The sequence below is a fragment of the Sinohyriopsis cumingii genome, chromosome 19, assembly GCF_028554795.1.
Source record: "Sinohyriopsis cumingii isolate HCF-2022 chromosome 19, ASM2855479v2, whole genome shotgun sequence".
Classification (NCBI taxonomy): Eukaryota; Metazoa; Mollusca; class Bivalvia; order Unionida; family Unionidae; genus Sinohyriopsis; species Sinohyriopsis cumingii.
This window is the reverse complement of record NC_142979.1, coordinates 20813328-20840912: the sequence shown is the minus strand read 5'-3', so window position 1 is coordinate 20840912 and position 27585 is coordinate 20813328. Positions and strand designations below refer to the sequence as shown.

The following is a 27585-nucleotide window of genomic DNA, read 5'->3' as shown; positions in this document are numbered from 1 at the left end:
CTTCGTTGGTAAAATGTTTCTTCGTGGAGGTGGGTTAAAATGAAAGTTTATGTATCATTACCAGTTATTCTGCAATAAAACTGCATATGCGTCGTTGTGTCATAGTTTAAGTTCACACGCATGTTTTTATTTAAAATTAATCGACCGCTCCGGTGGCTTAATGGTTAGAGCGTCAACCTCGGACCGGGGTGGTCGTGGGTTCGAACCTCGTCCTAGTCATACCAAAGACTTCTTAAAATTGTACTAACAGCTGACTCGTTAAAATCGAACACACACACACACACACACACACACACACACACACATTTAACATTAATCATGCTGAACTAAGGCCAGATCACCAATGCAGAACCTAACTTCATCTGAAATAACGCAGCCCGATCTAGTTTCAAAAGAAAAGTAAATTGGTTCCATAATTTCATAACACACGCATCAAATATTTTAGTAGTACCAAGAGGGAGAAGGTGAATGGAAACAAATAACATCTGAATATGTGCTATTTTTTTATTTCGATGTTTCATTTCGGCAAAAGGTATTTCTCTGATACATTTATAGCATCGCGCAGCTACTGATTGTACTTCGTCACTGTTTTTTTCTTTAAAGTGCCATTTTTTTCTTTAAAGTGCCCATTATTCTCCTTCCGTTTTGTATTTTCAATCACACTGCTCGCAACATTCTACAGTCATCCTACACATTGCTGCTCTGTTCGCTGATCCACTGGCATGTATTTCAAATTATATTTTCCTCTCTTTCCTTTAAAACCTCATTTCCATATTTGCACTTATGCATATCAAAACAATATTAGCGCTGGAATATTGCTGGACGTCTCCCACTCTTGTTAATATCTAATTTTGGTATGTTTTGCTTCTTGTGTCTTCTCCTAGTTTTCCGTCTTTGATTTTCCAGCATTTCCCTTTGTTTCCTCCTCTTGTCTTTTGCAGTTTGTAGTTCAAATGATTATCTCCTCAGCTGCTTTACTTATTTATTGTTCTGTTGCATTTGCAGCAAGATTCTTCTAATTAAACCTTTTCTTGAATTCTTTCAATGAGCTTTCCAGGTCTTCCTTGATGAGATTTAGATTTAGTTCTTTAGGCAGATACTATGCTTTCTAACTGAATCTAATCGAACAACCGAAACCATTCCGATCGTTTCTTTGCTCTTGTATTTTGTATTATTATCTAGTACTAATTCACATTGTAGCGGTGGGCTCAGAAGTGGCGAGTTTTCGTCTGTATACTATCCTCCCCAGGATTAAAGTTCTCGTTGTCTTCATCTACTCAAATTACTTTACTCAAAATAAGTATTTATGTCAGAGGATATGAAAACATCACGCACGTGCAGGACAAGGGGATGCTTTTAACATTTGTAAACTCCTAACATCTCGCTAAATGTAAGCAGAATGAACACTACGCCTTGATCTAAATCTCTCAAGAAAATCATTTGACTTTTGTTTGATTTTATTAAGAATAGAGAACATGTAATAAAGTCTTACTATACTCAGGCGCTGAGTTGAAGTCTGATGCAAATATACATACATTAGGGAAGGTTCGGCCTCACTAAAGCCATTAAAATATCTCATATTTCAAGTGACTATGGAAGTCAATACTTAGCCAAAGAACTGTAATATATATATATATAAAGAAAATCGTTTTCAATTAGGAAACCAGTCCAGAAGATATGGTCATTTCTGAGAAAAATACATAAAATATTTGTCCATTTATGCGAACATTTGTACCGCAGGATACTATGGCAACGATTACCACATTTTAAATATGAAGTTCTTTGTCCTGAAAATGTTCTTTCTTTCATTATATTTCATGTCTTTTGCATACAAAAGCCCAAACAGGTTAGGTCTACGCATGTAATTCGAACTTCACGTTTGTTCGTTTGCTCCTATGTGAAATCGAACACCTTTAGAAGGCGAAATGCGCGTTCAACTCTCTGACCTTGACATATGCCTTACGCTGTATTTTAATATTCTTAATTGGAACAAAATATTAAGCTATACATTTACACTCTGGTCCCGAACCAGGTCCCACGCTAAAAATTTACACTTATTTTGATCCATGTTTCACGCTTTACATTCTCATAGACTTGGAACTAAGTTAAATTTTATAAATTAGCATTCTGATGCTAACACACGCATCCTACGGTCAGATGGTCGTAAAAGTGTTCACTTTCACGCAAGAGCAAACGAACAAACTAGGCGTTAGAATTACATGCGTAGACCTAAGATGCTGTATGAAAATGTTATGAAATATAATGAAACAAATAACATCGTCACTTTGTAATCCCATAAAGCACAGCCTACGACCTGATTTTGTTAGTTATTTTATATCCCTCAGCAAGGCTTTAAAAAGGCACTCTCCAGCCCACGCCTCCAGCCCACGCCTTGTAGGATGTTACACATGCCTGTCGAGTTAACACTGATATGGAACTACGTATCGCTCTATGTATTGATTCTCTGATAGATAACTACATATCACTATATATTTCAACATTCTGATCCAGAAATATGTTTCACACTATAAACGAAAACTCTTGATTTGCAACTACGTATTCCACTATATATTAACAATAACATGGAACCAGATCCCATGCTATGATTTGCATATTTGACATGGAACCACGTCTCACACTATACATTAGTATTTTAATTTGTAATCACGTCTCAACATATACCTTTGCCCCTTCTGTTTGGAAACATATCTAACACTGTACATTAACACTTTCATTTGGACCGTTCCGGTGGTTAGAGGGTTCGTCTCAGATGCGGGAGATTGCGTGGTCGAACCACGACTGAGACATACCAGAGACTTATACAAATCGTACAAACAGCTGCCTCGTTGGTACCCAGCATTAAGAGGTTTATTGTTATAGTGTTTAGTGTTAGGACTAGTCGGCTTGTTGTCAGGATAATGTGCCTCAGTCGGACATGATGCTACATGTTTGCGGCATGATGCCTTCACTAACTGGTGTTATTAATACCTCTCTCTCATCTGGGGAATTCCCATCATTTTTCAAAACTGCCATTGTAAAGCTTCTGCTGAAGAAACCAAGACTCGACCATAACGAATTAAAGAACTAACGCCCAGTTTCTAATCTGCCATTCATTTCAAAAATCTTAGAAAAGGTTGTTCTATCACAGCTTGTATCTAATCTACATTCAAATAGTCCTTTTATCAATGTACAATCTGCATATCGCCCTTGTCACAGTACTGAAACAACTCTTCTAAAAGTAGTTAATGACATTCTCTCTGCGTTGGATAGCGGAAAGATTACAGTCCTCACCCTCCTTGATTTGTCTGCAGCATTTGACACAATAGACCATGATATATTACTTCACCGTCTCCAGCATGTATTTGGCATTCATGATACAGCCGTACTGTGGTTCAAGTCCTACTTGGTCAACAGGACACAAATTGTATCTGCAAATGGAATACACTCCAGCCCAATTGATCTATGTTGTGGTGTTCCACAGGGGTCTGTTCTTGGACCTGTTCTCCTCATTCTGTACACTCATTCGCTCTCAAGTGTCATAGATCATCATCCAGTGTCTCACCAATTGTACGCTGATGACGCAAGAGTTAGATGCAATAAAACCTCCTTTTAGCACAATAATTGATACATTTTCTGAAACGACGCTGATCTGAAAAATGCATGTCAGGAAAGAAATCAGGTTTCGAAAAAAATAAACTTGCAAAAGAAGGTTAAAAAGATTTAAATATGACGTCATTGTCACCTGATCAGTGCTTCATATGTGTCATTGGAATAGCCATTTTGTGACAACATTGACCATATTTTAAACGTTTAAAGTGATGAAACAACCAATGCGGCTTTTTACTGAATATATATTATGCATGAACAACTTATTATTAAGATCTCGGTTGATTTGTCGAATGTAGAACATGTGGAAACAAAACAAAAAAAGTTCGTTAGCGCTCATCAGTAGCCTGCATCTCTATAAACTGACGTTTCTGCTATAATAAAAACGAACATCATTCTGATTTGTAATCCCAGTATATGTTAGGATTGCATGGATTCTACAGTTGTTGCATCGGTTGCATTGATGTCATCAAAGTAAATATATTTTATTGAGAATTGACTGCAGGACTTAAATATAACCTCGAATACGTATTTCTTTGGGGCTATAATTAGGTTATTATTAGATAGGCATTTAAAAAAGTTTCCATTGGTGACTGTACATGTATTAATGGTGAGGAAATCTGCTTCTGAAATACCTTCAGTTGTCGTGCAAACTTACAATTTACATCCGGGTAGGAGTTTATTCACAGAACGAACTTGAAACTCTTCCGTAAATTTAAATACTTTGGAACATGTGGAATCTCATGTAAACAATGTATTTAAGCGGGCTATAATACGTCAGTGACCGCCATTTTGTATTCCTGAAGAATTTGAGGCAATTCTTTTCCTTAATATCTCGCCACAATCTTTTACTTTCAAAGAGATCTACTTGTGTAAACGTCGAGAATAATTATACTGCAAACAGCAGAACAAGAATAATATATTTCTTTCTATTTGGTTCAAAGGATTTACAAACCTGCGCCAACTGGCTGTATCGCATTAGAGCTTTGTATCTTAAGCTGATCTAGTTCCTGACCTTAATTCATGATTTTAAATAAACAACTTTTCTTTATAAAATATTTCTTAGTGTGAGATTCATATAGTGGAATCGAGGCTGTACGGGGATCACATGACATTGAATATGTAAATAGTTTCTGTATTGTTCTAGGATCATGTAGCAATTATTTCGAAGTTCTGGTTTTACCGGAAGGTTTTGCGCAGTAGCCACATTTAATAGTGATGTTATGGGAAAGAGTATTATTTGGGCTTTCAACACTTAGACTTTAAGGTGTTTTTGTTTATGTTGTGACCAGTTGGAGTTTAATTTTAAATTTTTCTTCAAATTATTTGGATTCTAAGAGATTATTTTTCCCTGGAAATACCTGTGCTCGGAATTAATTATTGGACAAAGATAGTGAACAATTATGGAATTCAAACACCGGAAAAGTATTTTCTGTGGTTCAACAAAGAACTGTTGAGACTTCAGTACTATGCTGAATACAGTATACGTCATCGCCTTCCATTTTGGATTTTCGTCGGGACCCGAACTCAAATTCATTAGAAAATTTTGTTACGAGGACTTCTAACCTTTAATTACTGGACTATTTTTGGATTTGATTCTTATTGTTGTTGCTGTTGTTGGGTTCAACGCCATTTTTGAACACACGATAGGCTATACATGATGGCCATTATTAATGGTGGAGAAAGAACCTGGGTGAACCCAGGAAAAAACACTTATTCACGAGATTTTATTCTTAAAATCGTAAGTTGTTTTCCTCATTGTTACCTTGTTTTTTTAAGGAAAATAAATTATTTGTTAAATTTTTATAAAACTTGTTGTTTTCACTTTTTTATTGTTACTGTTTATGACATGGAAGCAAACATTTTTGGTTCTATAACATTTTTGGAATTACTTTGAAATAAATTTGTATATACTCCTCGAAATCAAATTTGGATGTCATCAAAATAGAAAGTTATTGTAAACGTTATCTGACAAGTACAAAAGAATAGAGTGTTCAAAATTAAGTCCTTGTCTCGTATCTGATGATGTGACACTGGTCTAGAACGTCATAATATGCCAACAGACTTGATGTATCACAACTGCATTGTCCAGAACTCCTTTGAATACATTCACTATAATCCCAGAATAACAGTTTAGTCCAGAGTCACTGATTACTTTGAAATTCCAGCAAATAATCCAGACCAATGTTTCCTCTCAAAGTGTATCGAAGCATAATATTAAACACATCTACTGACAGATACTAAAACAAGATCATAGTACACAAGAATGAGCCAAATGTCCACGTCGTCGTGCATTTATATGCCATACCTCTATACATCGCAATATTAGTTTATTCGATCTATGTCGCAATACTTCATACCTGACTTATGTCACGATACCCACGTCGCAACAGAACCCACCTGACTGAATTATCCAATGGGAAATCATCCCAAAACTTGTACACAGCTTCGCCATTACGGTTAACTTTAAAACTTGTAAATATATATGTATAACCCTTATACAATATACAGTCATTCACTAAATGCAGAAACACAATATTGATATGCATATGTAAAAACAAAATATTTAGTAATCATGGATAAGAAGAAATTCATGTACAAAATCGACGATTATTGCTTTTATTATGTCAGAGCGATTGAAATATTTGATGAGTGCGTTCACTACAAGATAATTCATGACGGATACAAGTTTAGTTTGCATATAATTATAAACAAAAAACTGCCAAAGCGATATGAAGGATTTCGTAATGTTACATGAAACTAGTGACATTCTCGTGAAAGACGTGAATTGTTTATCGCAGATGAGTAAGAACTTTCCTTGAGTAACAACCATGAGCTGGTCAAACTCTTTCTATTTAAGACGTACAATGGCGAAACGATCTTTTATAATGGCATAAGGAAATTCTTTATCGAAGGAATGTACAATTTGAGCTATTCAACAATGGTATTTTTGAGGATAAATAAACACAAGGAAATGAATTTAAAAACTTGGTCACAATGACATATTTGTAAGATGAATTTGTAATATACCACCCCGACGCATCCTCTTGCGGAGTTTCATGATTTCTGGTAAAAGCGTAAACAATAAACAGTAGATATAAAACCCCATCTATTCATGAACTAAATTTAACAATGTACAACTTATTCATATGCATGTTAAATGACCTTATTTTATTTGTAAGGTGGTACAAACAGAGCTCCATACAATCATCAAATTTGTCATTCTGGCTTGAACAGGCCTGTATATTAAATCAAAGAGACTGGATCATGAAATATGGGTCACGGTGACTAATGTTTATTACGAAGGTTTAGTTTCATGATGTATCAAGCTGCAATGCTTACGTTTCGTCGTTGATGGTATAACATCATACTGTGAAGTCCACTTCGTCGTTCATGGTATAACAGTATGCTATGAAGCCCACTTCGATGTTCATGGTATAACAATGTCACGAACTGATTTCTATAACCTATAAAGAATATCTGACATTCATTACGGACGTACATATGTATATGCTTCCCTCTATCTTGCTACTTACAACGACAAGACATTAGTTTATTTCTTGTATACAAAGGTGAAAGCTCCCACATTATTTAAGGCAATAGACGTCTTGAAAATTTAATAAACATAAATTTTGTGACCTTCTGTTGCAAGAAACAATCGAAATAAAAAATCGTGTTGTGGTTGAATATAACTCTACTCCCTGCCCCACCTCGATATATTTGACCTCATCACGATTTACATGTTAGAAATCTAGGAAAGCCCCACAAGAAATATATCAAGTCTCACGACATACAATGTTATTTTTAACTATAAAACATTTATTCTTAACTATCCATCAGCATAACTTAAGAACGGATTATTTTCTTTTTTATTGATAGTAGTTATGTGTGTGTGTGTGTGTGTGTGAGAGAGAGAGAGAGAGAGAGAGAGAGAGAGAGAGAGAGAGGGAGAGGGAGGGGAAGAGAGAGAGACCTATCATGAGGACGGAATTTGCTTTCTTCAAAACATTTTTAAAAACCACTTCAATCGAAAATTAAATAGTCGGTCCATTATATCTGTGAACTGTACAATTAATTCAGTCACTTTCAGTTAGCTTTGCTGATCATCAATACAGGCTGCTTCAATGAAACGTGATACTTAATGCGAATAAAAAATATCTACATTAAAGTTCAAATTAAAAAATATTTCCCTGTTACAACGAAATTATGCCAAGTATCATTGTAATCCGGATATAGCAAGTTAGCAGATATAAATAAGGTCATGGTATGTACAGTTACGGTAAACAATCGACGGCAAAAAGATAATTAGTAATGTCTCGGGAATCCGCATACGATGCCTAACTGAATTACCGCCCTTAAAATGTATTTTGTAATTGAATACATTAATGTGCAAGGCGGCGGATGCAAATTGCAATAATAATAATCTAAAGTAATCTCTCATAATCTCTAATAATAATCTAAAGTAATCTCTCATAATCTCTAATGATAACCTAAGTAATCTCTCATAATCTCTAATAATAATCTAAAGTAATCTCCCATAATCTCTAATAATAATCTAAAGTAATCTCTCATAATCCCTAATAATAACCTAAAGTAATCTCTCATAATCTCTAACAATAATCTAAAGTAATCTCTCATAATCTCTGATAATAATCTAATGTAATCTCTCATAATCACTAATAATAATCTAAAGTAATATCCCATAATCTCTAATAATAATCTAAAGTAATATCTCATAATCTCTAATAATAATCTAAAGTAATCTCTCATAATCTCTAATAATAACCTAAAGTAATCTCTCATAATCTCTAATAATAATCTAAAGTAATCTCTATTAGTATATAATAATGATCTAATGTACTCTCAATTGACTTCTAGTAATAATCTAAAGTGATCTCTAATAAACTCTAGTAATAATCTAAAGTAATCTCTAATAATCTCTAATGATAATTTAAAGTAATCTCTATTAATTTCTAATAAAAACCTAACGTAAGCTCTATATTACAGTGTATGGTGCATCACAAAATTTCATGAAGCTCAAAACCATAGCGAATCTAATGTGAATGGTATATTCATTAAGCTGGTTTTCGCAACAACAACAAATATTTATTAATAGATTATGAATCAATGTATTTTTTTAAAAACTTCAAGAGAAAGAGCTTGTCACTAAATTGCTGATTTCAGTACATTTGCAAAGATTTAATTACACAAAAATATTTTGATTTAATAAGATTTTCCAGTCGTAATTTTTGCTGCTACATCTAAAGATATATCTTGTGGATGGAATAGTTATTTGGTCTCACAGTTTATACTTTATTTTACTTAAAACCCTATACTAATCGAATCATATGCATTTTTATTGTTTTGGATTGTTGTTCCATTTAACAAGTGCAAACTATGTATCTTTAGTGTGTGTGTGTGTGTGTGTGTGCATGTCTGTGTGTATACTTGTATGTATCTCTACCTCTTGTTCTTAAATCATACCCACCCAAAGAAGACTTTCTTCTTGAGCCCTACAGATTCTTAACTACTACTTTACCTAAAAATACCTCTCCAAAACAGATAGGAAAGCAGGTCATTGTAGACAGTGGTGTGTGTTTATTTTAGAATTCCAGCTTTCTCATTTACAGGCACTTCTTACGTAGTAGTTGTGACGTAATTAACCAATATACTGATCCATAATATTTTATCTGTTTTCTTCATTGTTCACTTTAATACAGATTGATGTGAGCTGTCGTTGTTACCATCATTCACCTTTGATTAAATGCCAGTCCATTTTATGATTTAAATTTGAGTGCAATGCACACACACATACGTTCAATAACACACATACACACATGTATTGGTGGGGCTTACTAGAGTAAAAAATGACTGTATAATTACTGGTGTACAATTGTTTGTGCGACCATAGCAACATATTGGACACATAATTTGCATTTTGTCAGATCGAAACATGTTCATATAATTACATCTTTTGCTGCTAAATAGTGTATATTTATTTTTACATTATATGTTCATTCTGCTTTTTCTCTGAAATTACATTTTAGAAATCAAGAATTGTCAACAAAACTAGTTTGAACACGTTGATACAGTTGTTTATTCTGTGCAGAGCTTCGTCGCATCAAGTACAAAAACGAAGAAAGAAACAACAATTTGAGACCACATTTAATTCAACGTGATAACATCCAATCAAATCAGTTGTTTTAACTTCACTACGCCTTGATTTATGGAGAGTAATAAAACTCTAAAATCTTGATTAACCATGACACGAAAACTTTGATATTTGCTTACCAACCATATTACGACTTAACGTAAGTGATGACCTTATTTTTTCAAAAATCATAAATCGCCTCAGTCATAAAAAATGGTGTAAGGTTTTATTTTATACATACAGAGTTTAGATGTAAAGCAGGTTCTTTGGGTTCAGGTAAGGTATTTTATTTATTTTTTTTTCAGTTTTGAATCGTGTCCGTTGAAAACATAAATTTGATATATAAAAACAGATTTGAATATAATTCTCAAACTATTAATTATAATTAATAGGCGAGATACATATATAGACAGACAGACCCACCGGCAGCCCTGTTATATTGTGATTTTTATTTTATTTCTTTATTTTCCACTTATATAATCCTCTTTTTACCCCGAGACTCTCTAAAAAAAGCATATTTCTGTCCGCTCTTTCCCGACATATGTGCTGTACCTGACACACGTCAAATGATTTAACATGATGGAACAAGAGATAACATAAAGCTCCAGGGAAGGCTCTGTTCTCGTACACAAATGTGTACACAATGTGTATGTTGATACAAGTGAAAATTAACAGAAGCATTTATTAACAATTTTTTTAAATCATACACATATATATTTGTTGGGTGTACTGGAGTAAAAAGTGACTGTATAATTACTGGTGTACAATTGTATGTGCGACCATAGCAACATATTAGACACATAATTTGCATTTTGTCGGATCAAAAAATGTTCATATAATTGTAAATACATCTTTGGTGCTAAATAGTGTATATTTATTTTTACATTATCTTTTAATTCTACTTTTAATCTGAAATTAAGTTTAAGAGATCAAGAAGTGTGGACAAAACTAGTTTGAACACGTCGATACAGTTCTTTATCGTGAGCCTGGCTTCGTCGCATCAAGTACAAAAACGAGGAAAGAAACAACAATTTGAGACCACATTTAATTCAACGTGATAACATCCAATCAAATCAGTTGTTTTAACTTCAGTACGCCTTGATTTATGGAGAGTAATAAAACTCTAAAATCTTGATAGACCATGAAGCGGAAACCTTGATATTTGCTTACCAACCATATTACGACTTAACGTAAGTGATGACCTTATTTTTTCAAAAATCATAAATCGCCTCAGTCATAAAAACTGGTGTAAGGTTTTATTTTCTGCATACAGAGTTTAGATGTAAAGCAGGCTCTTTGGGTTCAGGTAAGGTATTTTAATTTTTTTTTCTTTAATTTTAAATCTTATCCGTTGAAAACATAAATTTGATATAATATAAAACAAATTTGAAGATAATTCTGAAACAGATAATTACAATTAATAGGCGAGATACATGTATAGAGAGACAGACCGATCCACATTAACCCTGTTATATGGTGATTTTTATTTTATTTCTTTATTTTCCACTTATATATTCCTTTTTCGAACCTTAGACTCTTTAAGAAAAGCATCTTTCTGTCTGCTCTTCCCCGACATATGTATTGTACCTGACACACGTCAGATGATTTTAGCATGATGGAACAAGAGATACCATAAAGCGCCATGGAAATGCTGTCTCAAAACCATTATTTGACATTTTATTTCGTGCCTCTGTTCTCGTACACAAATGTGTTCACAATGTGTATGTTGATACATGTGAAAATTAACAGAAGCATTTATTAACAATTTTTAAAAAAAATTATAGTTCGGTAATGCAAATGTGGCATTTTTCGGACATCTTTTTGGGGGGTAAAATAATCTTATTATAAAAACTTAGTTGGACCATTCTTGTATTGAGTGGAATAGTTTATATTATTTTTAAGGGTATATACTATAAAACCGTCTTTTAACCCAAACATTTATAAACTTTAAAAAAAGTAGTTGATCCGAACATACCATGGACATAATGGATAAATAAGCATTTGAAAAACTTAAAATTGCAGTCGATGTTTAAAATGCGCACGTGTTCATGACTTTCATTTTGTCGACAGAAGAGCCATTTTATGCTAAAATTGGCCCTGTTTTAAAAAGTCGGCTGTGGTTTACATGAGGTAACCCATTCTAATTTTTAAAAAATATACGGGTATAAATGCTTAATCAGGAAATATCGTTTTGGTTGCCACATGTTGACCAGGTGAAAAAAATATAAGTTCATTTGTATTCCTTGGAAGCTTTCCTCTCTATAATGATAAAGAGTTACTTGCATCTAAACTAACGTTACTGCTAAAATGAACACAAAAATGATTCTGACGTAAAGCAGATATATTCCTATGAAATAAACAGTGTTATACATGAAGAATTTGTTATCCCGGCATATGTAAAGATTGCATGGATACCATATTTGTTGCATCATTCACGTTTATGTCATCAATACATACATTTGTATTGACAATTGATTGTAGGACCAAAATATAGCATCGAATAAATATATCAACAGATTTTGGAGGGGGACTTTAATTGTACTATTATAAGATTTGCGTATATCAGAGTTTGCATTAGTGACTGTATGACGGAAATGTCTTTAAAATTCAGTTCCAAAACTGCTGGAAAATCACCTAAGAAAGCAATTTGGGTGATAAATAAATATTTATTTACATCTGTCTTGACATATCAAAAGAGGATGTATTTATTTTATCAATTCAATTAAGACAGACGCATTGCAATTCGACATTAAATGTCAAATCAGTCGTCCGCAGTCTTTCTTATTATGTTTTATGCACCGTTTTCAGAATGTATCTGAGTGTTTCATATAATCTGGTTGCCAGATATCATGGAACATATAAAAATCTATCAATGGAATGATTCGTGTGTATTGGTTGCCAGATATGATAAATATGACAATTTATCAATGGAACTAACTCTATATAAAGAAATAGCTGAAATAAAACAAATTATTGCTGTATCATAGTTGTACGTTGACTATGGATACGTAAGAAAGCAACAGAGTTATAGTGTTGTTCTGCTGTTAACGCCATTTTTTAGTACACGGTAGGCTAAACATATTTGGATTTTGGTAGAAACCGGAAAATCCAGAGAAGAACCACCTGCCCACGGGAACCTACTGGCAAATTTTCTCACATACCTACGTTGGTCTAGCCTGAGACTTGAACCCACGCGGACAGTGGTGCAATGTCTGTAATCTGTAAACGCGAGCGCCTTAGACCACTCGGCTACTAGTGACCCTATGCTATATTATCGGTGGTCGTGAGTGTAGAGATGTTTTATCGCACGGTGTGTGTTCGAGTCACATCCCCGCCTTTGTCATTTTCGTTTCCGCAAATATATTGTTTTCTTATCAAATGTCATTATTTGTTAAAACAATATCTCCAATGAAACATGCTTCGTGGTTTTTCTTTTATCCTCATTCGAAGGAAATGATCATCCTGCTTTTAAATGTTTAAATTGCTATTTTTCATTCCTTCTTTGAACGTGTGTGTGCATTTGTCATGGTGCACCTGATTTGTCTGCAATTAAGTAAGTAGACAACCTATACGGACGAAGAATATTTTGTCATACCAATATGAAAATTGATATTACTTCTAACTCAAGAATGAGATAAAGAGAGCAGGCGAATATTGATATTGTTCATCGCATGTTGACATTCTCTTATATAATATTAAAGTTCCAATGAAAATGTCCAATTTAGTTTACATTATCAATTTGTAATGCGTGTATTTTATTACGTAATCACATTATTTACTAAAATTGAGTTTGCCCATAAATTACAGCTAGTTAGCAAGTTAACTAATCTTCCAAAGGGCGTGAACCACAGACTAATGCAACTCAATCTCCAAGCTCTATATCTGGATTCAGCCTAGCAGACGACAACAAGGCAACACTGTTCCCTAAAGGCTTATTGTTGTCAAAGTGAAAAAGGATAATATGAAACTGTCATTTGTTGAAGAACTGTGGAGGCAACTGGATACAATCGAAATAAACTTTGAGTGGAAACCTGTATATCCCTCAGAGACTATATGTACTCAACTGCACCTACGCGTTAACATTAAGATTAGTTTGATCATAATGATGCTGCCATATATAGACTTATGAAGGAGAACTATCGGCTACAGAAGCCCTGCTTAGAACACAACACTTTATCATCTACGAAGGTAGCCTTCAACAATATCAAGAGTAATGTCCCATGTAAGCTCAGAGATTTGCAAGACTTCTTACTAAATAATAATAATTAATAATAATAATAATAATAATAATAATAATAATAATACTAATAATAATAATAAAATAATAATAATAATAATAATAATAATAATGTGGACTTAGTACAACGCCTAATTGTCAGAATCTCCATCACTTTACAATAGTAGATAACACATAAAACATGCAACGACAAGGTTATATAAACAAACAGCATGAATTATAAAACAACATGCTGACAACAATTAAGAAAATCCACATTTAGTCTTTTTGTACATTCTTGTAGTTGAAACGGGCGAGTTTTAAGAGTACATATGAATGAGATCACAGTGTCAATGTATATAAGATCATCGGGCAGTATGCTTCACGTCACTGAGACGCTGGTACGCAAAAGAATGATATATGTATGAATTCGTTTTAGCAGTTGGAACAATCAGAATACGGGTGTCTGAAGATGATAGGTATATTGAATTGGAGCCATTCAACGAAATTTATAATAGGAAACATATTCTGGAACGAAAGAGGAACCAGTGCAGGTTAAAGACAGGTATAAGGTAGACAGGAATGACATGAAGAACTTCTGTGTCCTTGGATGACAATCTACTGATCACTGTCATCCGAAACGTCTAAAATACTGTGTGCTGTCATATGAACCATCCCCAGTCACCAATGGAGTCAAGCAGGACTGAAAGTTGGCCCCACCACTCTTCAGTGAAATGTTCTCTGTCGTGCTTACTGGTGCCTTCCGTGATCATGATACCGGGATTGACATTAGCCTGATGGCAAGCTCGTCAGTGTGAAATTACAGGCTAATTCAAAGTGACTGTACATTATTGCTCGTGATCTGCTATTTGCTGACGTCTGTTCCATGACTGCCAAATCTGAGTCTGACATTCAATACAGTACAGACCATTTCGTTTCAGCTTGCAATTATTTTGGTATCATAATCAATATCAAGAACACAGATGCACCAACCTGCACCATGAAAGCCTTACGTAGAGCCTACTGTCACTGTGAATAGCCAAGCCCTCGTAGCAGTGGACAAGCTCACATATCTCGGGAACGCACTGTCACGTACAGTCCACATCGACGATAAAGCCAACGCACATAATTGCTCAAGCAATTGATCTTTGGCAGATTATGTGCAAATGTGTGGGAGAGCAGATGGATGAGACTATAAACAAAACCTACCTATTGTCAACAACGCCATTGTACCTCCGACTCTGCTGTATGCGTGCTAATCCTGGCCCGTGTGCAGCCGATATGCAAAGGAAATGACTAATTATCACATGGGTTGCCCGAGAAAACTGATTTAGAGAGGATGGTAGCTAGCTCAGGGTCTCAGACACTGCGATTCGTATACGGCTCAGCATTTAAAGCATACACAATCTACTAAAGACATCACATTTGAGATGGGCAGGCCACGTCATCAGTATGTCAGACGAGTGACTACCAAAGAAGATTTTCTACGGCAAGCTGCAGGAAGAAAGTAGTCTCAGGGTGGTCAATATAGACGCTTCAAAGATTCCCTAAAACCATCACTGAAACACTTTAACATTGACCCTGCGCCATGGAAAGATGGTACACAGAATCTCTCTACCTGGCGAAGTCTCATCCATACTGGTGCTGTACACTTTGCACGGAAAATAATTGTAGACGCAATATTCTGTTCATCACAATATGGTAAATACTGGTTCAAAGCTGTATTCAATTTATTTAATGTCATATTAGTACTGTAAATATTGTAGAGTATATTTCACTGCGGTGCATGTAATCGTGTGTATTAAAATAGTACCTTCTAATATACAATATATTTTCCGTACAGATAATGAGACTTATTCTATATGTGTTATACGTGCGTACGGCTGAGTTTTGTCACAGACAATGGGCTAGGATCATTAAGCGTAATTGTATCGAAACCTGAACTCGGAATATTCTTATTCCCGGTGATGGTATAAGGTCTGTCGGTATTCAGCGAAGCAGTGACAGGTCGGCTTTCTTAGTTGTCATGCCAGTGTACGGTTTAACATTCTCTGATTATTGCTAGCGGAACACGCGGGGTATTTGATTTAGCGTCACTATGTCGTTTATGATGTGTCAACATGTTAGCGGTGCCTTTAAAAGACTTGAGTCCATGCGTGATAGGACCACACTCCTTATTTGTATTGTAATCTTGTTATTATGAACCAATACACCCTAGAATCCCGGTAGGAAACATTCAATTAACTTTAATTCTCAGCATCATTCCATTGCCGCTCAACATACTTAGGATTCTTTGAACAACGTGGTGACCCATGCCTACCGTCGATCATATTTAGGACCCCGAATTCCGTTGAATATTCTCATTGTAGTCCAATTATGTCTATTATCAGAATTGTGATGGTAATCATAGGTCAACGTTCTTTCTTTCACACTAAACAAAATGAAAAGAAAACACAAAAACACAAATAGATTATTTAAGTTTATTTGGCAGCCACCTGATAAAGTTAGCAGCCAATGACTAAGCTGAATACTACTAATGTGAACATGCAGACATACAGACTTACGTGCATAGATATATGCATACAAACATACAGCCATATAGACAGACACACAAACATACATACATACATACATACATACCATCCCAACCAGCTATCTGTACGATATTATACAACACTGTAACATACCTTACATACCATAGGATATACACACTGGGACAATATCATCAACTGGCTGAATAGAGTCATACTGAATACCGAAAAGAAGTGAAATGTCACAAAGCAACTTGCATATGCATTAGCGATAGGTTTTACATTAATAATTAATAATATTTACTTGTGCATATCCTAAACTGCACTCACATGTCGAAATAATCACAGTGTGAAAAACGTTTCATGTGTGCTAGTATGTTTTTGAACTACCTTCAAATATGGTGCAAGCTTACATACCATGCATATTTACACACGATTGGGAATTCGTTCACATTACAAACTTCAAACTCTCCGGTAATTTTGAAAAAGTTGGTAAACTTGGACACATGTAAACAGTGCATGTTAGTGTGGTATAATACGTTAGTGACCAACGTGTTTTCGTTGTTCTTTTGCTTTAAGGTTAGTCTTTTCCTTGATATATCGCCATGATTCTTTTCTTTCAAAGAGATATTCTTGTATTAAATTAAATGATACTGGTGTTCCAAACACTAGCAAAAAATAATATATTTATTTCTATTTCGTACACAGAATTTACTGGATATATTATGTCTACAATGTATCAAAGGAACAACTCGTATCTTTTGGGGCTACTAGTCTATTTGGTGGGTGTAACACAGCTGCCAATAGTGAGTACATCACCTGTGAATGTCTCCACAACAGGTCCTACGACTATACCAGGAAACGAAACGGTCTATCCTGCGTCAACATTGACGAGTTCCACTACAGAAAATACAGTTCTATTTGCATCCATATCGGCTTCTAATACAACGACGCAATTTGTAACTGCATATACAACAGATGCTCCGACTGTTTCTGAAGGAAATAATTCGTCCATGACAGGGATCTTCCACACATCTGGGTATGTACCTACATCGGCTGAAAATGCAACAGCACATATTGTGACTACATACATAACCAAAGCTCCAACGACTTTACAAGGAAAAGAGACAGTGGATATTTCGTTCACAGTTGCAAGTTCCATCACTGAGAACACAACTCTGGACATGGTTACATCGGCTTCTAATACAACACAGTTTGTGACTGCATATACAACCGCAACTCCGACGACTTCGCTGCAACGAGAGACTCTTTATGTTCCCTCTACTACTGCAAATTCTTCTGAGAGAATCTCAACATCAGCTCCCAACACTGCGTTGCTTACCATTGCTGACCATACCACAAGTACTGCAAGCGAAACGGCTACAAGCTTTGATGCAGAAAAGACATCATCCGTTATCAAAACACCCGCTACGACATCAATATCGATAAATGAATCTCCCTCTGAGACAACGACACTCCTGGAAGCATCATCCACTAGTTCAACTACAGGGAAAATGCCAACAGCAGAGGTAACTTCAGCTACAGGGACAACTTCAACCACCCAGTGCTCCACAACAACGACCAAACAGCCAAATAACGAATGCGAGATAGTCGGTAAGAAAGCTATTCTTCAGCTCTGAGCTCTAACTTGTATCCCTTGTTTTGCAGCCATATGTTTAAAGATCAGATAATTTTATGGTATATCTTTAAATGGCTCATCATTTTGTTTGATTTTTTCTTTTTTTTTTCTTCTTTTTTTTCTTTTAATTTTGTTTTTATATTTACTTAGTGTCGTCCTTTTATATATGAAATTTCATAAAACACGCAAGACCCTAGTTCTTTACAAATTTGGAAGAAATATTTGTAACCTTCTAGCTGAAGAAATACTCGTGTAGATATTTAGTTGGAAAGTACGTGAGACCTTCCACTCTTTCAGGCGACCATCCACAAAGCAGATCAGAGAGAAAATGGTTTTAGCTTACAAAATACAAATATCGTATAAATTACATATATTAATTACATATTCTGGGAAATGTCTTAAGACAAACATATTGTGTTGTCTCATAGTCAGTGAGATACATTTCAAATTCGAAAGCAGAATTTGGACTCATTCCACGAAATATGGGTAATATATTTGTTTTGTGGTCAAATCGATCTCGGAACACTGATGCAGATAGGGAATGACCTAACAGGATGGTGGCATATCTCATGAAAGATACCAGTTACGCACTGTTCGTTGCCAGTTATTTGATTTATCCTAATCAATCCCTGACACGCGTGATGCTTGCTGGATCCAGAGTACTTCAAGGGATTGTTATTCGCCATATGATTGTATTCTTTATATATACATATTTTGTAAGAGAATATTTAAATACTTTACAAATGTATACAGGTTTCAAACCTAAACCGTGTAATCGAGATTTCTCTGTCTTTTGTGTTACAGATGCTGACCTTTTGAGACAGCTTGAAAAGGAACTGAGAGATGATGAAGGATACAGAGATAAAATCTACATCGACAGTCGAAACTATTCTACCTTTGGAATTGGCCACAAAATCACGCCAGATGACCCAGAAAATGGTAAGCCGTTGGGAACAAAGATCTCCGAGGAGAGGATCAAGGAAGCGTTCGAAGCCGACGTGAAGGCGGCTATAGAGAGTTGCTGTAAACTTTTCGATGATTTCCAGAATCTACCTAAAGAGGTCAAGCTGATTACACTGAACATGAGGTTTAATCTGGGTCATACTGGATTGTGGAGATTCAAGAAGTTTCGAGAGGCTGTTAATAATGGAGACTGGGATAAGGCGGCGAATGAAATGGTACACAGTGAATGGTACACACAAGTAAAGGACAGAGCCAAACGGCTCGAGGAAAGAATGAGGAAAGTAGAGAAAAATTGTTGATAAGTGTATTTTGTTTACACGCTTTATATGTTTAGTTTTCACAACTTGTTAAAATGGATTCAGCTTATCGCTACTAACCATATGGTTGCATATTCAATGTTTCCACGTTTTGTTATATGTGTAACTATTGTATTAATAAATGAAAATTTGGCGTTGAATGAAGTATTTTAACGTGAGTAATACTGAGCTTTTTTCCATAACAACTAACAGATTATAAAATAAATCATCGCTGGCAATATCTGAAACTTTGGCCGTGCACAATGTCATCTAAACATAACGACGAAGACAGGAACAGACCCAACAAAGATGCTGAGACTTTTGAACAAGGAACTGTATCCAATGGATACATAATAGCACAATGAACAGAGACAAATAGATTATGCCCTTGAACATTTATTTGACATTTTGCATTCCAAAATAAGTGTACAAAGTGCAAACAAATGTTCGACAGGATTGAAAATTTAACACTGGACATACATAACTACCAGTCACTCAGGGCAAACTCGTGCATATATTTGCCTGAACAGGTTAGAAACAAACTAATCCGTTTTAAACAATGCACAACTTAAAGAGTAGGTGTTTCTTTTCAACATTAAAATTAAACTATCACTGTTGGATACTCATCGAGGATTAGATTTTGAGACAATCACCGAATGTTTTTAAATACTCATGAAGACGATATCTTACAATTGTGAATGGTTAATGAAATGCACACTTCCGTAAATAATAACCATATTAATTTAATCTTTCTAACTGAATTGTTCCTATTTTATATCGTCATATCAGAGAATTCCATAAAATATTTGACTTCGGCCATAGTAAATTTCTTTTGTTTTCCTTTTCACATGTTGATCTAAGGTCAATTCACCTCGATCATCGTTCATATCAAACTAACTGTATCTACTATACTTTCGTAGCTAAGATGACCTAACCCGTATATAATCACATCATAAAGGTTGCCGAATGTCACAACCATTTTTTTTACCAAATATTTTGTACATATTTTACATTTATTTAGCTGTGGTCTACGCATTTCAATACATGTTCTTCCAACAAACATCGTGTCTATTTTTAGATGCATCTAAAGTATATGAATATGGCCTTAAATAACGGCTGATTAAAAGACCTGTACGAAGCGATATGCCGTGAAAATAGCGTTGTTATAGAGCGCGAGGAACTATTGTGCTGCAATAAAGAAGGTGAGATTCTAAATCACACATTTCGTGCTGAACGTCTCATTGGATATTTTGTACGGGGTCACAACTTTTCCTCGGAAGTTACGGCAGCAGTGGGAGCGGTGTGGCATCTTGGCGATTCTTGCGGCTGTAATTAGTTTATGCTCTAAAAGGTTTAATATAAACAATACATGACCTAGAATACATTTGACACAGACTGACGAATGAAATTATCTCAGGTATTGAAGCTGAAATCCATATCTCTATGTATGAACATTGCAGGTATAGACGTTGCAGCCAAGCGCCATTATTTGTACAAAGGGACAATGACATTCATGCTAATAGAAACTACATTAAACCAGTTTGCGGAACTGATAATGAGAAAGTAAAACACATTGACATGCTGTGATATTCACTTGAACCAATATTTATAACAGATATAGCGATGGAAGATATAATTCGTGTCGTGCCTAATAAAAGAGAAAAACATTATGAAAGATAGATCTGAAAGCATGCTTATATTTTGCTATACACTGCATAAATTATGAGAACACAAAATTTGGATACAGTGTAGAAAATTCAGTATATATAATGCCTAAAATGGGATCAGTTTACACGAATCCTTTTAAAACACTCTCAGCTTCACAGAAAAGTTATATATGTTGCTTATTGTGATTTAGAAAGCATCATTGTACCACATTGTGGTATGGAGGTCGCATCCTCGTGACACCAGTAAGGTGTTCCAGAGCAATGACAAAGCTAGCTGATCGAAATAACTAAGAACGTTCCATCAGTGATCTGTTAGTACCTAACATGAAACGCATATATGTTAGAAATCAGTCTTTGAGAGCGTTACTAATTTCATTAAATTTCTACTACTCCTTTAGCTAGATCGGAAAAATAGCGTTGCAACAATTTTGGTATTCTCAGATGATAGGGAAAAAAACAAATTTACCTCAACATTTGTTTCGAAACAATAGAAGCTATCAACGTTTCCGATCATGATCGTATAACTGGAATATTTAGAGGTCCTGCTCATAATAACTGTAACTTAATGTGTGTGTGTGTGTGTGTGTAGATAGTTATGATCAGAACTCGCATTATGATATAAAATTCCCATAATTTCCTGTTTGTATCTCCTGATCGGATAATGAGAGTAATGTTTTGAAACCATACTAATATAATTATGAGCCCCATTTGAATATCTTTTTATCCACGGGCCTGAGAATGATTCCACACCGCTTTCACAATTCAGCGTTTTGACGTTAAGGAACCGCTGCACTCACTGAAATGTAATATTTAATCTGGTTACATGAAAAGAGACATTTGCAATAATTCATTAAAACTTATTTCATGTCGTGAAAAGATAATTATTTATTTAATACTGAGCAAGTTTGGTTAACTGGGTTTCATATTTATGATGCTTCTTTTATTATCTCATGCATATCTGTCAACTCTTCTGAGTTGGGGAACGCATTTGATACTGGATTTGTGACATTTTGTTCTGTGACATTTGATCCATTTTCAAAATAACATACTCATGTGATAGCGATAATTATATGGTGATTCCAAAAATATAATTAATTCTAATAACATAGTCTCACAAAAGTATGTTATAAAATGAATAAGTCCCTCACTCCTCCTGTTGTAATGGACATGGGCCTTACAAATCCCTTTCACGTTCTCAAACAAATGCCTTTGATGATGTCAACACAATCCTGCATCAGGTCTCGACGCTGGTCAATCTCAATTATCCGTATACCGAACTTTATAGCAGTTATTAGGATCTCACCTTGGTCCCAGGCTATCTTCACAAAGACTAAACTCGGTGAGTCAGCAACTACCATGACACAATGTTGTCCTCTGTACACACACACACACACACACACACACACATACACAGAGGGTACAAATGTTGTTGTCATAGGGTTTAACGCCATTTTCAGTTCAAGATAGACTATACATGGCGTCAGTATATGTAGTGGAGGAAGAACCCGGGAAAACGCCAGAAAGAACCACCGACCCAAGAGAAGCTACTGGTACGCTTTCTCACATACCCTCATTGGCTGAATGCGAGACTCGAACCCACGTAAGTTCTAAAAGTATTTATTTAGGCAAAAATTATTCTTAAACCTCTCGTTTGGATAGCATTTGTGATTCAAATATTGAAATTTATTCAATTGATATATCATAAGTGAATGTATTTTGTTTGAACTGACAGTTGTCATCTGTCCTGCCTGACCGACAGCTGTCATGAAAAGATTGGAAAGTATTCATCAACACCGTGCAGGTGACAAAAGACCACAAACAAGTGAAGCTGAGAACATGGTGATACCCAGTCAAATTCACCTTCACACAGGTCAAGTGGGGTGCAATGTTACAGTGCTATTCCTCTAGCTGACATGGGCATAGGGGCCCCCAGGAAAATCCTCAAACTGATTTCATGTCACAATCCAGAAGCAGATGTCTACAAAACAGCAGCATCCGAAGGCATTTGTAAAGGACACTTCTCCAGGAATCAGTCCTAACGGTTTCCACAGAAACTTCTTACAGAAGTCGACGTGAGACAAGATGAGACATTGTTTCTCCATTAAACAGTTAACAAACAATCAAGGTTTGGGGAAGGGATTCAGAAAATGCAACTGTGGAACAAACAAGCGCTATACCAATCGGTGCAAAAGATTGTAAGCAAAGGCAAAGTGTAACAGCGGCTGCTATTTTTCGCTGTCATGCCCTAAACAAGTCCAATAATTGGAATTTTGAAGTTGGATGCACAAGTTGGTGTCATTAGTTTTCAATAAATAAATTCATAGTTCGAAACAATTGTCGTCATTAATTTGCACTATATTGCCAAGTTTGTTGAGCAAGTTCAAAAACCAATTCTTTATCATACACACAAATGTGCTTAACTCTAGCTGACATTCCTATTGGTAGAAAGTTGGTATGAGCGTCATTGATTTGATGAAATAAGTGGACTATGTGTTTAAGTAGTGATATTTCATGGACTCGTGAGTAAATCAGTGATTTCGCGAACTTATACGGAATTTCAGGAATTTCGCGAAACCACTGATTTCACATTTGGACTGTAATATATATATTCTATTTTGATAGTGTCGCTAGATTTTATAAAATATCTATACCATACATGGATGATGTACTTATCACTTACAAGTATAAAAATGATATGAAATTTCACTTCAGCATTCACACTTTAGGTGTTCTGCACGACTATTGCGCACAAACTATACAATAATGCTTTCACCTACGAATGTCCTTATGAAACTCTGTAAACTTCACCCCGCTGACTATTATGGTTCACAAGAATTAGAACAGGATACCAACGTAAAGAAATCCGGTATTCAGTGGGAATTGTTTAAGATTATGACATTTTGCAGTTGATAGAGTTATGAATATTGGGGGGGGGTTACTAGTTTGACACAAAATTTGATTTAGTAGACTAACATATACACACATATTTCTTTGTCTTGATTGGTAGATGAACACAAAAATATTTCTCTTTTTTATCATTTGGTAGAGGTACACCTACACACATAATTCTGTTTGATTTGGTAGAAGAACACATATACATATTTCTCTGTTTTATTTTGTAGAGGAACACATACACATATTTCTCTGTTTCATTTGATAGAGGAACACATACACACATATTTTTCTGTTTTATTTGGTAGAGGAACACATACACACATATTTCTATGTTTGTTTTAATTGGTAGAGGAACATATACACAAATATTTCTGTTTGTTTTATTTGGTAGAGGAACACATACACACATTTCTCTGTTTCTTTGATTTGTGCGAGGTACACATACACACATATTTCTGTGTTTGTTTGAAGGCAGATGAACACATACACACATATTTCTCTGATTGTTTGATTTGGTAGAGGAACACATACATATATTCCTCTGTTTCTTTGATTAGGTAAAGAAACACACACACATATTTCTCTGTTTCATTTGGTAGAGGAACACTAACACATATTTCTGCACAGCTCTGACTACACTGTAATCTAGCGATACATTATACAAATTGATGAATAAAACCAAGGAATAAATGGATGATATGAAAGATTTTGTCATCGTATTTGATGATATACAAATTGATGAATAAAATCAAGGAATAAATAAATGGTATGAAAGAGTATGGCATAATATTTGATAATATACAAATTGATGAATAAAGTTAAGGAATAATTTTCGCTGTCACGAAACAAGCACTGCAATTTAATATACTTGGAGCAGCCGTATTACGATCTTCCAAAATATATTTGACGCAACACGGGCTGCATTGTTTTGTTTTCTTCCTTAGACAACCACGATATACATTATACTGCACGAGAGCATTGTCATAACCTAGACTGTTGAATTTAAAGAATGCTATTACAATATTAAAACGAGGCAAGACTCATTCGTTTCTAGTATTCCATTGAGATGTAGTAGAGGTTGCTCAAATATATCATTGTGGCTTGGACAAATCGTATTTGCCAGAATAAATATTGTGACAAAGATCAGCGTGTGGGTCAGAGATATTTATTAAAACATGCAGTACGATGTCATTTGTCTGCGTAGAGCAGTAAAAAGACGAGACGGATGATATGAGAAAATACGTGGATAGAACCCAACAATTGCACGTTTATGTTCTTGCAGTCAAACATTTGCGAGCGAGAATTTCTGCTCAAACGTTATGTTAGCCAGTAAAAACAGCAATAACTAAGGCAGCGTGTGTACACAATATAATACAGGACAAACACATTAAGAACCAAACTGTTACTGATCTGTCTTAGCAAATCTGTTTCTTGTGCTAAATACCAAACGGAAAATCATGAACATGTATCAGAGCCACATTTTCAAAAACTACAAACATTAATAGAACAGACGTCACAAACGTAGGCACCGCATATGAATCAATTTTTTAGGTGGACATATCTAAGGCAGCATGTGATCATCATGATATTCTTTGGCTTGATGATCATACCGAAAAGAGATGCAAAGAAATGGATTTTCCTACATGATCTTTTGTTATGCTGTGAAATGGCCTTTAAAGAACCCAAGTGTGAGCTCATGTAACTTAAGAGTATTTTGTCCAGACAGACCCCAGGGAACGTTAAGCTCTTTGACGAGTCTCTTTTTGATGAATCTACTACATAATATGAGTACATGGAGTACGTGTTTATCGTTTCGCATTAAAAAAATAAAGCTGGAACAATAATTATTGATACTAGAAATGAATATGTCTGCTTCCTTGCTAAGTTTTTCTTGAAGTCAGACGATATTTACAAAGTACAGCTGCTTGAAGTCAGACGATATTTACAAAGTACAGTTGCTCCTATTTGCTAATTTTGCTAACGCTGAAAATGTAGCTTTTGCAGACAATGCTTGGAGCTCCATCAAGACTGCGCTATGGCAGCTTAGTAGAAGACGTAAGCTGTATTATAGGACACGGAGAGTATCAACTTACTCGTCTTTATCACTATGAGCAATACAGAGTGAAAAAAGCAGCCGTTATCATTTTCCTCAAGATATTGTTTTATCTCACCATGAGCTCAGGTTATGGACAAATCAAATATATATCGCCTATATGTTTCCTCTGTAACATGTGAGTGAAACGTTGATTTGCCCTATCTGCATCATGATACCAACGATGGTCGTTATATCTGGATTTTAAAAAGATAAGTTCTAATGTGCCGCCAACACAATAAAACAAAAGTGCATAGCGGAACGTTTCTACCCGGTTTTCGGTGTTACGAATCTGGACTTATAATAAGTAACAGAAAGTGTGATACGCAACAAGCTTTGTAAAACTCAACCAGTAATTTATTTATCTACGATGCAAAGTTAAAATATTTATTAAAACATTATAGGAACTTCCGGTATAATAATTAAATCCCACATAACCCTAGAATTACAGACACAAGTCATAATGATTAAAGTTCTGAATAAGATTTAGTGGAAACTCAAATTAAATCCAACGCTGGAAGTGTTTATTTGCCTGTGGTGAACCGTGTAGTGACGACGTACCAACAGACTTTGTGTTGAATCACAATAATACAATCCAAGAATGCGGGAGGTCACGGGATATAACCCCGGCCGAGTCATGCGAGTTAGTGTTAGGACTGGTCGGCATGGTGTCAGAATAATGTGAATGGGTGGGGCATACTAATACATGTTTGCGGCATGATGCCCCAATGCCCCAGTGATGGACATCACTTTAAACTGCCACACTGCAGACATCCTAACGATATGACTAAAAGTGTTAAAACTAATATAAAACTCCAAATCACACACACTAACATAACTTGGTAGTATAAAGATTTTACCATAGTAAAACTTTTCTCATACATGTTTTGTTTTACTCCTGGCCCGTTTGACTCTAAACTATCAAAGCAAAATGCACAAATACGTTAGACGCAGAGAGACAATTATATGCTTCTTGTTTGTGCTTGTTTGTTCTTATAGCTATGTAACTTCACACACACACACACAAACAAACACTCAGAGATATGAATCTATATATATATATATATATATATATATATATATATATATATATATATATATATATATATATATCATTTGTCTCAGCGGATAACTCCTCATTTTGGACACTTATTAATTTGCATTGAAATCAACGTGCATTTATACATCATTGTTTTAAGCTAGGAAATAATTGTACATTAGAAATTAAAGTTAACGGATCAACACGTATGAACCAAATAATTTAAAGCCATGGATACTATGATTTCTACCGTGCGTGGGTGGGATATGGCGGCTACTAAACTAAACAAAATACATATTGCGACTTTTTTAAACGTCGTATTATCCAGTGATGCGGTTTATTTAAATTACGTTCTTAGTTATTTATGGAGATTAATAAAATATTATGATGCTTGTTGAGACGATCTTGATAAATCCTGAGGCGCAGTTTCAAAGTTTATTTAAGACGCATATTACACGGTTGACTGACTTTAAAGCTTAATCTATCAAAA

At 35.1% G+C, this 27585-nt stretch overlaps 1 protein-coding gene across 1 annotated transcript in view; it reads left to right on the top strand.

The window, feature by feature from the left end:
- The window catches only part of LOC149775250 (uncharacterized), a 41357-nt gene extending 21952 nt beyond the window's left edge, over positions 1-19405 (top strand). The window contains exons 2-3 of the mRNA XM_089944375.1: positions 17213-18118; positions 18897-19405. Coding sequence (XP_089800501.1) covers positions 17230-18118; positions 18897-19405 — 1398 coding nt within the window. The 5' untranslated portion in view covers positions 17213-17229. The remainder of the gene's footprint in view (positions 1-17212; positions 18119-18896) is intronic.
- The last annotated feature ends 8180 nt before the right edge of the window (positions 19406-27585 follow it).